The sequence below is a fragment of the Aquarana catesbeiana genome, linkage group LG09 (assembly GCF_042186555.1).
Source record: "Aquarana catesbeiana isolate 2022-GZ linkage group LG09, ASM4218655v1, whole genome shotgun sequence".
NCBI lineage: Eukaryota > Metazoa > Chordata > Amphibia > Anura > Ranidae > Aquarana > Aquarana catesbeiana.
The window spans coordinates 237,094,071-237,107,133 of record NC_133332.1 but is presented as its reverse complement, the minus strand read 5'-3'; the positions used below and the strand labels follow the sequence as shown (position 1 = coordinate 237,107,133).

Here is a 13,063-nt window from a genome sequence, read left to right as displayed (position 1 = left end):
TTGTAATGGGAACGTGAGACTAAAAATGTGGCGCTAAAAAATGAAAAATGAGGCTACCTGAAACAAGTAGTTTCTCTCAAAAACAAACGTGTGTGAATATTAAGTAAACACCATGAGACGAAATAAGGGAAGTGATGTTGTGCAGCAGCGAATCACTCACTATAGACCATCATCGGGTATTACATATAATATAAATAAATATTATATATTTATAGATAAGTGTGAATGAGTATATATATATATATATATATATATATATATATATATATATATATATATATATATATAAAGTTCAATGCAAGAAAAGTGCACACCAAAAAATTAAGTGACTAATAAAGACAAGCAAAAGCATGAATAAAACAATGTGTGAATAAGTGACAAATGGCAATATAAAAGTCCCAAAAGATGGTGATAATAGGAAGGAAGGACTGAGGCAATATCTTCAAATAAAATCAACGATCTTCAAAGTAGATTAATTCGGTGGTGGGTATACACCCAGGAGTGCTGAAACCATCGAAGGGATAAAGGGAGAATAAGGTACCCTTACCGGGAGTGGTGGAGCCAACTCACCATACGGCGGTGGGTCAGTAAGGCGTAGTATCAGAGACTTGAAGAGGAACTCACGGACGGACTCCACAGTAAACCCTCCGGCTGGATCTCAAAGACGCCAAACAAGGGAGATGGATGAAAGATGGCTACATCAGCCAAACCGCTATCGGCTTCCTGGGAGCTTTCCTCCAGCTCAAAGGGACATCAGGAGGTATGTGGGGAAAAAAAGTAGTCTCCACATAGTGTAAATTCGTATGTTGGGATTTATTCGTATCAAATAAAACAGATATCCAAAAATAAGCAGTTAAAATGTACAAATAACACAGCAGCAAAAGTGGAAAAAGCGCAGTAAAAAGTGCCCATGGTGGCGTATTAACCCTACGCGTTTCGTCTTAAGAGAAGTGTACTACTCCCGCAGCAAGCACTACTTGTTTCAGGTAGCCTCATTTTTCATTTTTTAGCGCCACATTTTTAGTCTCACAATTGTGTGCAAGGGATCGTCCCACTGAATGGGGTGGTTGGATAGTTTCCTATAGTTTGTGACCGGGTAATTCTTATATTCATGGCTGGATGGTTCCCAGAATTAATGGCTGGGATGGTTAACCACAGTTGGTACATTAGACATGAGCAACTCTGAATTTGAATCACCGTAGGGAAAAAGATTCTTTTTGGTGCCATATTTATGTAAAGATTTTTATGGTTTTCAGTTTATGAAAAAAAGAAATTTACTATTGGAGACCAAGGTGGCTAAAAAGCATAACCAAGTTTAAAGAGGAACTCCAGTTTAAAATGTACTACCTAGGGGGGTTAGCACAGGGTACAGTGATTCTGACTCTCCTTGTTTGCATGAGAGCTTCATTTAGTCAATTCATCAATGTCATGGATTAAACTCCCAGCTGTGCAACAGTAAGTATCACATAGCCATTTCTGGTCTCCTTACACAGTTTTGTTAACGCTCCCCCCCCTCATTGCTCTCCACACTACTCATGGCAGCAGGTTGAGAGCTGCTGCTGTCCACCCATCCAGAGAACAGTGGGGAAAGTAGGGTCAGAGTGGTCACGTGACCACAACTTTATAGTCTGTTTATAAGGTTTTAGTGTTCTTTTTAAAAATAGCTTGCACTGACCAAGAAAAAGGGGTGGGGGAGATAATTACTTACTGGAGTTCTGCTTTAACTTGCTGCTTGCAAAATCTTATACATAAAGGATAGCTTGTCACTCATTTAAAAGCGTCTTTTAACTTGTTAAACCATCTCTGTTCCCCTCTTTTCGGGATGTTGGGGATGTTGCTCTGTAGACAGTAGTAAGGCTAAAAAAACTTGTACAAAAGACAATGGTGACACTCACCAAATAAATCCAGAAGTGCCTTGTGCATAGACTTCTAATGGGGTAAATCAGAGGGACAGGAAGAAAGCAGTGAGCAAAGTTTGCATGCTGCTGTGTCAGTTCCTCTTTAGCTACAACACAAAAGGTAAATCATTCTGCAAGTTTGTTGGCATTATCCCTTTCTGTAGATAACGGAAACCAGCAAAAAAAAAAAAAAAAAAACACACTTTGTGCTTCTCTTCAACAAAGAAAACAAAATTTCATAGCAACAGTTTTTGGGTAGGAAAGGGGCAAAGTGAGGTAAGGTAGGGTTCCCATAAAAATATCACATAAGGTTCTACCCCACAAGGCAAGTGTACTACTCCCTCAGCAAGCATTCCTTCCTCCAAGAACATACTTTTGGCATGAGTCTTTAAGTAGTGGTAGACCATGGTAACAGCAGATTCAGGTGTATGTATTAACATACCTTACCCTAACCATTTTAAATGCGTGGAATTCTTTGATTGCAGACATGATTTGATACAATAATTTTACAATAATTTTTAAATCTAAACTTTTTGGTATCCAGGATTCTTCTGCAATGCCCTTTTATTCCTAATTGCATTGTGATTTTTGGGAACGGCAAGAAACCGTCTTCTCTTGAGGAACTGTGGAACACCCATGCTATTGAACCACAGATATTCTGGGGACAGGATCTTGGTTGGCTTGTGGTAAAGAAAATACTTATTTAGGTAGCTTTCATCATGCCAAACGGCTTCGATGCTGTTGTTCTTATCAGTCATCATGGCGTTATGGCAGAAGTTAGTCAATTTGTAGACTTCTTCCACTGTACCGCCAAAATATCCTCCTGCATAATAAAAATCCCCCTCATCTCTAGGAATGTAAGCTGTTGACTGCTGTCTTCGCTCGTAAGTGAAAGCGCCACGTTGTGCATTGTGAAAACCAGGATGTAATGTGCCAAATACATCACTTAATATTTCCACCCCAACAAAGTCATTGAACCTCATGTCTACATCCACACAAACCAAATAATCCACTTCTTTGTAGAAACGTTGATATGTATAATCACGGATCATCTCCATACGCCTCATGGACACTTCCTGCCATCGTTTATAACTGATAACTTCCAAGATGACCAACTGCCTCCCCTCAGAAAGAGTGAAATTGGAAATGTCATTAGCACGGTCAGTAAATACATAATAGTTGACTTTATGCCCCACCATGAAGAACTGTTCAGCAGTTTCAATGAAGGTCTTGATGAAGACTGTATACCTGAAAAAAAAAAGATCAACGCATCATATTCAGACATTTTTAAAATAGATATAGCAGGGCGCACCTTGTAAGAGACATTTCGATGACCCCATTAGTAATAAATTGATGTGACTTATTAGCTCTCATTCCGCACCTCCACTGCTGTCCCCCCACCCCCTTGAGGCTTCTTAGCTGTTTTTTTTGCTATTATTTTTAGAATTCTTGTAGATATCTTCTCGTAAGTCATGTGACACAGGGGGTACTTTTACTCTTTGCCAGTGGTCCTCAATAGAGAGGGTATCTGACATGATGGTGTCAACAACGCTCTCTGTATCATTACACTGTCAGGTCAATGCACTGAGATGACATCCCCTTGGGGGCCAAGTACATGATACCCTGCACTCATGGTATGTCCTCAGCCATCTAAAAGCAAAAAAGAATTTCTGCAGGGCAGCAACAGAGAGGGTGAGAATTGCAGCTACAGCTCTTTTTGTTTATTCCACCTTTCGGGGGATCTTGTGAAAAAAGATTAGCCAATAATTTGGCCTTAAGGCCCTATTCACACGTATTAGTTATATGGAATTGGGGGTGTGGCATATTGTAGGTGTAGTGCATTTTACACCATTTTACTTAATTACCGTATACAGTATAATGTAAATTTTGCGGGAAATCAAAGATGCAGCAAAGAGGATTTTTCTTTTAATGCACTGTACCTGCAATGCCCAGGTGTTACTGGAACCCCACTACAGTAACGGTTCCCTTAGATATTAAGAAATATAATATAATTGAGCTCACTGATAGTTGCCAGGGGAAACAAAGTTTTGTCCTATTTCTTCCAATAACATTCGCAAATAAACAAAAAAAAAAAAAAAAAAAAGAAAGACAAATGGATATGCAACATAAAAAAATGCTAAAGAGTAAAAGACAACAAAATGCTAGAAAAAATACACTAATGGTAAAGCAGATAATATACAAATACTATAAAAGACTAGAGGGTCTCCAAATTCCAACAAAAGAATGACCACATGGAGGAAAATTGCAAAACTCAGACTGGTACATTAATACATGCCCAGTACATTTATACTTATATATGAGAGTAATACCTTAAGTGATTGTAAATGATCACCTTGAAAAAAAACTAATTCAGTTTAAAATGGAAATGAAAAGCAAAACATTTTTGTATAGATTAAAAAAAAAACCTTATAAAATACCCTAGTCTTCTTTTTATAATTGATCATATTCCCTCTGCTTTCAGCTGCATAAGAGCTGGTGGGGGGGGGGAGGCATGTCAGGACAAACTGATCATTGGAGGAGAGCAGGCTGAGTTTCCAGCATAGCTAGAGAACTGACAAGGTGTGCTCTCCTGCTTATTGTGGTCAGTTTATAATAGGAAAGCAAGGGGACTAGATGGAACACCAGGGATTTCACACAAAGGAAGCAATACGAAGAGAACAGGATATTTTTGCATACCAGTACATGGTACAGCAAGCAGAGATCAAGAATATGAAGTGGTGGGGTAACAAACACTTTAACTTTATTAAAGGTTTATAAAAAATACTATACTAGACTTGTGCGTTTTCTTTCTATTTAAGCCCCTGAGAGAGTAATCAGCAATCTTCCAATGCAGTCTTTTTTGTTGGATTAGGCAATGATTTGATATCTTCAGGGCAGCACAAGGTAGTCCTGAATGAGTATTCTTGGTGAGGAAAAGGATCAGTTAGAAAACCTTGCTCAACTACTGCTGTCTTCTTTAGTATTGGGACTATCTGCACACAGCTCCTCTTCCTCCTGCATTGCCCTAATTGGAGCTCTTGAGTGCCTAGAAGCCCATCTCTGACCCAGGAAACATAATACCATTAACTTCACTTTGGTATCTGCTAAAGGTGGCCAAATACATAAAAATCTGATTGTGCAATTGTTTCAGACCTACTATAATCTATGTAGTACTACAGTATGTGTACCTTAAAAAAATCTAGATGTGTTGTAGGAAAGAGAAAATGTACGATATGACGTTAAACTGGCAGTAACGCACACAGAAGTAATTGGCATGAAACTGGGAGTAACGCAATCAAATAGACGATGTTCAACCGTCACTACACTGATGCTAGCTAAACTTTCCCTACTCTAGCTATACACTAATGTCAAGATTACTAACACGGTCTCACTACACTACACTGAAAATATATGAGCTGTCCCTACTCTACACTAAGGCCCCTTTCACACTGGGGCAGTTTGTAGGCGTTATTGCGCTAAAAATACCGCCTGCAAACCGCCCCAAAACAGCCTCCGCTGTTTGTTCAGTGTGAAAGCCCGAGGGCTTTCACACTGAAGCGGTGCGCTGACAGGAGAAGAAAAAAACTCCTGCCAGCCGCATCTTTGGAGCGGTGAAGGAGCGGTGTATTCACCGCTCCTGCCCATTGAAATCAATGGGACAGCGCGGCTATACCGCGGCAATACCACGGCTATAGCCACGCTATACAAGTGGTTTTAACCCTTTCGGCCGCCAGCGGGGGGTTAAAACCGCACCGCTAGCGGCCGAATACCGCGGTAAAACAGCTCTAAAAATAGCGCTGTTTTACCGCCGACGCCCCTTACCGCCCCAGTGTGAAAGCAGCCTAATGTACAGTGGTGACGGAAAGTATTCAGACCCCCTTAAATTTTTCACTCTTTGTTATATTGCAACCATTTGCTAAAATGATTTAAGTTCATTTTTTTTCCTCATTAATGTACACACAGCACCCCATATTGACAGAAAAACACAGAATTGTTGACATTTTTGCAGATTTATTAAAAAAGAAAAAAAGAAAAACTGAAATATCACATGCTGTGACACTCATATTTAACTCAGGTGATGTCAATTTCTTCTGATCATCCTTGAGATGGTTCTACACCTTCATTTGAGTCCAGCTGTGTTTGATTATACTGCTTGGACTTGATTAGGAAAGCCACACACCTGTCTATATAAGACCCTACAGCTCACAGTGCATGTCAGAGCAAATGAGAATCATGAGGTCAAAGGAACTGCCTGAAGAGCTCAGAGACAGAATTGTGGCAAGGCACAGATCTGGCCAAGGTTACAAAAAATTTCTGCTACACTTAAGGTTCCTAAGAGCACAGTGGCCTCCATAATCCTTAAATGGAAGACGTTTGGGACGACCAGAACCCTTCCTAGAGCTGGCCGTCTGGCCAAACTGAGCTATCGGGGGAGAAGAGCCTTGGTGAGAGAGGTAAAGAAGAACCCAAAGATCACTGTGACTGAGCTCCAGAGATGCAGTCAGGAGATGGGAGAAAGTTGTAGAAAGTCAACCATCACTGTAGCCCTCCACCAGTCGGGGCTTTATGGCAGAGTGGCCCGACGGAAGTCCCTCCTTAGTGCAAAACACATGAAAGCCCGCATGGAGTTTGCTAAAAAAACACCTGAAGGACTCCAAGATGGTGAGAAATCAGATTATCTGGTCTGATGAGACCAAGATAGAACTTTTTGGCCTTAATTCTAAGTGGTATGTGTAGAGAAAACCAGGCACTGCTCATCACCTGTCCAATACAGTCCCAACAGCGAAGCATGGTGGTGGCATCATTCCGTGGGGGTTTTTTTTTCAGCTGCAGGGACAGGATGACTGGTTGCAATCGAGAGAAAGATGAATGTGGCCAAGTACAGGGATATCCTGGACAAAAACCTTCTCCAGAGTGCTCAGGACCTCAGACTGGGCCGAAGGTTTACCTTCCAACAAGACAATGACCCTAAGCACACAGCTAAAATAACGAAGGAGTGGCTTCACAACAACTTCCGTGACTGTTCTTGAATGGCCTAGCCAGAGCCCTGACTTAAACCCAATTGAGCATCTCTGGAGAGACCTAAAAATGGCTGTCCACCAACGTTTACCATTGTCAGGGAAATGGCCATAGGAGAACTGGCACCAACCGCAGGAGAAGGGCTCTAGGACCTAGCATCTTTACCAGCACTTCTGGCCAATAAATCTGCCTTAGAAGAATGGAGGTACTTATTGGAGGGTGCCGCTCATCCCATTATGATTTTTACAGACCATAAGAACCTGGAGTACCTCAGGACAGCCAAACGTTTAAGACCCCGACAAGCCCGCTGGGCTCTGTTCTTCTCCAGGTTCAATTTCCATCTTACATATCGGCCAGGTTCCAAGAATGGGAAGGCAGATGCACTCTCCCGAATGTTTCCGGACACCACTGAAACGACAGAGCCAAGTATGATCCTATCCACCCAGAATTTTTTGCTTATCCAACCTGACTTAAAGATCTTAATCAAGCAAGCCTCAACCCAGTGCTCTGGATCAGAAGTGTCCTCACTGAGAAACCAAGATGGATTTCTGTGGCACCAGGATAACATTTTTGTTCCCCAGCCGGTCAGACTCCAGGTTCTAAAGATGTCACATGACCATAAACTTGCGGGGCATTTTGGGATACGAAGAACCACTGAACTTGTTCAGCGCTCATTTTGGTGGGCCAGCCTAAGACAGGACTGCAGAAAGTATGTGAACTCTTGCACCATTTGCCAGCGCAACAAGAGTTCCAATGCCAAGCCATGGGGACTTTTGAGGCCATTACCCATTCCTAAACAACCCTGGAAAAAAATATCCATGGACTTTATAGTAGACCTGCCCCTCTCTGGGGGATGCACCACCATCATTTCCAAAATGGCACACTTCCTTACGATGATTGGCACACCCTCCGCTTCGTACACAGCAAACATGTTCATTAAAGAGATTGTCAGATTACATTGATTACTGGATAGTATTGTCTCCGATAGAGGGGTACAGTTCACCTCCAAGTTCTGGAGGGATCTCTGCAAGTCTCTATCAATAGAAGTGTGTCTTTTCTCAGCTTACCACCCTCAGAGCAATGGTCAAACAGAGAGGACTAACCAGACCTTAGAACAGTACCTTCGATGTTTCTGTACCTGCTTGCAGGATGACTGGATCTCCCTTCTTCCCTGTGCTGAGTTTGCATATAATAACTCTTTGCACGCAGCAATCAATCAGTCCCCTTTCTGGGCGAAATATGGATTCAATCCCTCCTTCCTTCCAAATACTATACCTGAAACATCTGCTCCCGCTGTCCAGGATCGATTAAGGTTCATTCAATCCAACTACAAGTTGCTTCAGGAGGCCATGCAAAAAGCCCAAGAGGACTATAAAAAGTTCCATGGTAAAAGAAAAAGAGGGAATCCTGTCTTTAAGATTGGGGACAAGGTATGGCTTTCTTCAGTAAACCTCAAGCTCTCATGTCCCTCCTGGAAGCTTGGACCCAAATTTATTGGTCCCTTTGAAATCAAAAGATTGATAAATCCGGTGGCTTTAGAGCTGGCACTACCCAATACTTACAAGATCCATCCAGTGTTCCACATCTCCCTGCTTAAACCAGCTGTACCCAGTTCCTTCCCTGGAAGAGAAGAGCCACCTCCACCTCCAGTCTTGGTAGAAGGGGAAACAGAATTTGAGGTTGAAGCCATTATGGATTGCCGGAGGAGGGGTAGGCAAGTCCAGTATCTAATCAAATGGAGGGGGTACCCTCCCGAAAACAATTCCTGGGAGCCTGCAAACAATGTGCATGCTCCTAGACTTGTGCGGGACTTTCACAGCAGACATCCCGAAGCATTGGCCCGTGGGGGCAGCCGGAGGCTGGCCCTTGGGGGGGGCACTATCAGGGAAATGGCCATAGGAGAACTGGCACCAACAGCAGGAGAAGGGCTCTAGGACCCAGCATCTTTACCAGCACTTATGGCAGGAGAAGGACTTTAGGACCCAGCATCTCTGGCAGGAGAAGGGCTCTAGGACCCAGTATCTCTACCAGCAGGTCACATGGGCCTATATAAGGAAGTCTGATAGTGTCTGCAGTTGCTGGTTTGTCAGTCTTCCTGTGTTCCTGAGCCTCTGTGCAAATTACTGTTTGGATTCCTGTCGTGACCCCGGCTTGTTCCTGACCTGTCCGATCTGCTCTCCTGGTTTGACCCCCTGGCTTGCTTTACCGACTTGTCTTCTCCTGTACCTGATCCCGGCTTGTATAACGGACTTTGCTACAGTCAGCTCTTCTCTCCGGAATCCATCTGGCAACCTGTGCTTCTCTGGGCACTACACCCTCTGTACCCAACTTCAGGGGTGTACTGCACTCAGCCGCAAGGGGAGCCCTCTCTGCATTTCGGCCTCCAACCAGGTACGTGACAACCATCCAACCTGACAGAACTGGAGAGGATCTGCAAGGAGGAATGGCAGAGGATCCCCAAATCCAGGTGTGAAAAACTTGTTGCATCTTTTCTAAAAAGACTTATGGCTGTATTAGATCAAAAGGGTGCTTCTACTAAATACTGAGCAAAGGGTCTGAATACTTAGGACCATGTGATATTTCAGTTTTTCTTTTTTAATAAATCTGCAAAAATGTCAACAATTCTGTGTTTTTCTGTCAATATGGGGTGCTGTGTGTACATTAATGGAGGAAAAAAATGAACTTAAATGATTTTAGCAAATGGCTGCAATATAACAAAGAGTGAAAAATGTAAGGTGGTCTGAATACTTTCTGTCCCCACTGTATTTATGAATGACACGGTCTCACCACACTACAGTGAAACTATCTGAGCTGTCCCTACTCTAGCTGCACACTATGCAAAGCTGAATGATGGTCCTCCTCACTAAACTCACACTATCCCTAGACTGACACTAAACTAATATTCTACACTGACAATTGAAGCAAAATAGCACAGTATAGCATGCTAACTAACTAATAACATTGAACAGAGCCCTGTTCTATCTCTCTCCACGCCGAAATCACACTGAAAATGGCTGCCATTGAAAAGAATACTTAGACTGTGAGCCATGATTGGATAAACTCACGATGACAGTGTCCAATCATGACTCTGACAGTGCTCTGTGCCCTGATTGGCTGAAGCTTTCACTGCTTCAGCCAATGAGGGCTTGCAATGCACTGTTCAGCGCCACAATGCATTGTGGTCGGTTCGGGGGGCCGAACAAACCGTTGAACTACCCATTTGTTCAGCTGTTCAGCTGACGTCTGATCAGCGAAAGTTCGGCCCGAACCTATGCTCGGGCCAAACCATTCGTCCATCCCTATTTCCAACCCTCAATGGATCACATGATAACTTGATCCACAGGTAGCCATCACAAGGGTAATCCTCCATCTGAATACCCTGGATCTCTATATCTTCCAACTTTTGCAGGGGCACATATGACAAATACCTCTAGTAAAAGTCTCTGGTCAGCAAAGTAACCCGAGCACCTGAATCAAGAATGGCCCTCGTATAGATTCCTTCCATCAAAACAGGCACTATAGGCAAAGGGCCTACCAACTGGGCAGGAGGCTTTGTGGTAGTATCTGGAACAGCAGGTTGGTGTGAGTGAACTCGTGCTTTCTTTGGCTTCCGGCATTGAGAAGTCCATTTCTGGCATTGTTCTGGAGGCCAATTCCTCACTGAAACAGCATACACTGCAGGTGTCCTCCAATGTTCTCTTGTAGAATCAATGAAAGTTCTTTGTGAAGGCCCAGGCCTTCTCGCCATCCTTGGGTTACTTCTTTGCGGTCCATGCCAGTCTTCTGTCCACCTCAGCGGACTAGGGCATTCTCGATAGTAGTGACCTACTCCTCCACAATTTAGACAGACGCATTCTTTGGAAAGGACTATTTGTGGAGAATGAACCAGTTTGTGGTAGACTGTAGATACATAGGCATAGATTAGCCAAAAGCAGTCCTTAGTTCAGCGCTGCTGACACAGACCAAGCTGTATGATCAAAGGTTGCTCAGTAAAGTTTCATACAGAGCGGTGACTGAAAAACTCCTCAGATCAGCAAAATGGAGTCTCTAGTTCCTTTTCCCAAATAGCATGCTGGCACTTGTAGTTCCATACAGTTCAATCTGAATGTGAAACTTGAGTCCTGGGAGTACAATTTCCTGTATTCTTTGCTCTGTGGAGGTAATCGCTCTGCTGACAGAATGTGCTGATACAGAGTCTTAGCTGGCACTAGAGGGAAACAGTCTCACAGCAACAATGTTGCAGAGTGTCTTCAGATACTGCAGGTAAGATAGCCAGCTCCCTGCTACACAAGCAAATGGGGACAAATGAATTCCAAGAGAGCCCTGTTTTACAGGGAGGAGAGAGCAAGAAGTTTTGCCTGGGCAAGTTTTACTGGAGTTCCGTTTGGGGGGAGATAGCGAGAGTGAGAAGGCCATGTTGCTGGGTGCCTTTACAAAGAGTGAGATATATTGCAACTGTGTCACTGGAAACCATACCATGCAGAGCTGTGACATGAGTGTGGAGAGCCAAAGCCACTGCCAAGATATAGACCTGCTGTACTGTCTACAGGAGTCGCCATGGGAAACCCAGAGGAGACTCCTATCCAGAGGCACCACTTCTGTTGATTCACTGGGTCCGGTGGGAGGGCCTTGTAGCCATTACTTGCTACCCCAAATGAGCCTTTAGGAACTACCTAACCAGCTTCTATAAGGCTATAGTGCTGTCTGTAGGCCTTGTTGACCTACCTAAAAAGAGTGTCAATGGTTACAGGGTCCCAACGTTTATCTGGCTGAAGATTCAGGACTAAAGACTGCCCCTTAACAGTTGCTACCCAGAGACCTTTTGCCCCTTTGCTTAGTTAAGCCGCGTACACATGATCGGATTTTCCAACGGGAAGTGTGTGATGACAGGATGTTGGTGGAAAATCCAACCGTTTGTTCGCTTCATCGGACAATTGTTGTCGGATTTTCCGTGGACAAATGTTGGATGGCAGGTTTTAAAATTTTCTGCGGACAAATGTCTGTTGTCAGATTTTCCGAGCGTGTGTACACAAGTCCATCGGACAAAAGTCCAAAGTACAAACACGCATGCTCGGAAGCAAGAACAAGCCAGAAGTGGTCAGTCTTGTAAACAAGCGTTCATAATGGAGAATTAACATCCGTGACGTGGCAAATTATGAAATCTCGAAATGCAGTGCACATGCTCTTCTTCTTTAATGGGATAATAATGAAGCTGCTTTGCTGGTGATACTGATGGAGTTATTGCAAACGCATTTTCAAAGGAATAATATTATTATGCTTTTTTTTTTTTTGGGCAAGTTACCACAACACCATTATCCCGTAGTTTTTAAGGTCAAAGATACAACTATGTTGGTGTCCCTTGTCAATTTTACATTGTATTTTTTTAAATGCAACTGCCTACTCCCAAACTGTCATTTGAAGTAAAACACATAGCCAAGTATTATTCTCCACAATTTTTTTATTGTGCATTAAAAAAAGAAAACAAATAAAATTAGACATGCTATCTGCCAACAGAACTTAAAGCGGGGGTTCACCCACACCGCCAAAAAAAAAAAAATATTAAAAGCCAGCAGCTACAAATACTGCAGCTGCTGACTTTTAATACATGGCCACTTACCTGTCCCAGGGTCCAGCGATGTCGGCAGGGGACGCCGAGAACCCGCTCGGTTCTCGGCAGCTGCCGCCACTATCCTAGGTGAGGGAATCAGGAAGAGAAGCGTTGCGGCTTCACTTCCCGGTTCCCTACTGCGCATGCGCGAGTCGCGCTGCGCGTCCCAAGTGGTCCCCGCTCTCTCCTTGGAGCTGTGTGTTCCCAGGAGACAGCGCGGTGGGGACGGGAAGAGGCATAGACTCCCATGGGAGTCTATGCCGGAAGTGGGTGCAAATACCTGTCTTAGACAGGTATCTGCACCCCCCTGAAAGGTGCCAAATGTGACACCGGAGGGGGGGAGGGTTCCGAAAAGCGGAAGTTCCATTTTTGTGTGGAACTCCGCTTTAACCAAAAAGTGCATTCTATGCATCCAAAAATATAGTAAATATAACAAATCAAATCATTATTCAACCAAAAAATAAAATAAAAGCCTCATGCATGTGTCCTGCTTCTTAATCTAGGGGGTCAACAATGCCAAGAGTTGATGAAAGCAGGG

At 43.4% G+C, this 13,063-nt stretch overlaps 1 protein-coding gene across 2 annotated transcripts in view; it reads right to left on the bottom strand.

The window, feature by feature from the left end:
• Nucleotides 1–314: 314 nt before the first annotated feature.
• LOC141108403 (histo-blood group ABO system transferase-like) overlaps nucleotides 315–13,063 on the bottom strand; it is a 270,783-nt gene continuing 258,034 nt past the window's right edge. For both annotated transcript variants that reach the window (XM_073599990.1, XM_073599991.1), the window contains one exon: nucleotides 315–3,146. In XM_073599990.1, the coding sequence (XP_073456091.1) occupies nucleotides 2,423–3,146 (724 nt within the window). In that variant the 3' untranslated portion in view covers nucleotides 315–2,422. The remainder of the gene's footprint in view (nucleotides 3,147–13,063) is intronic.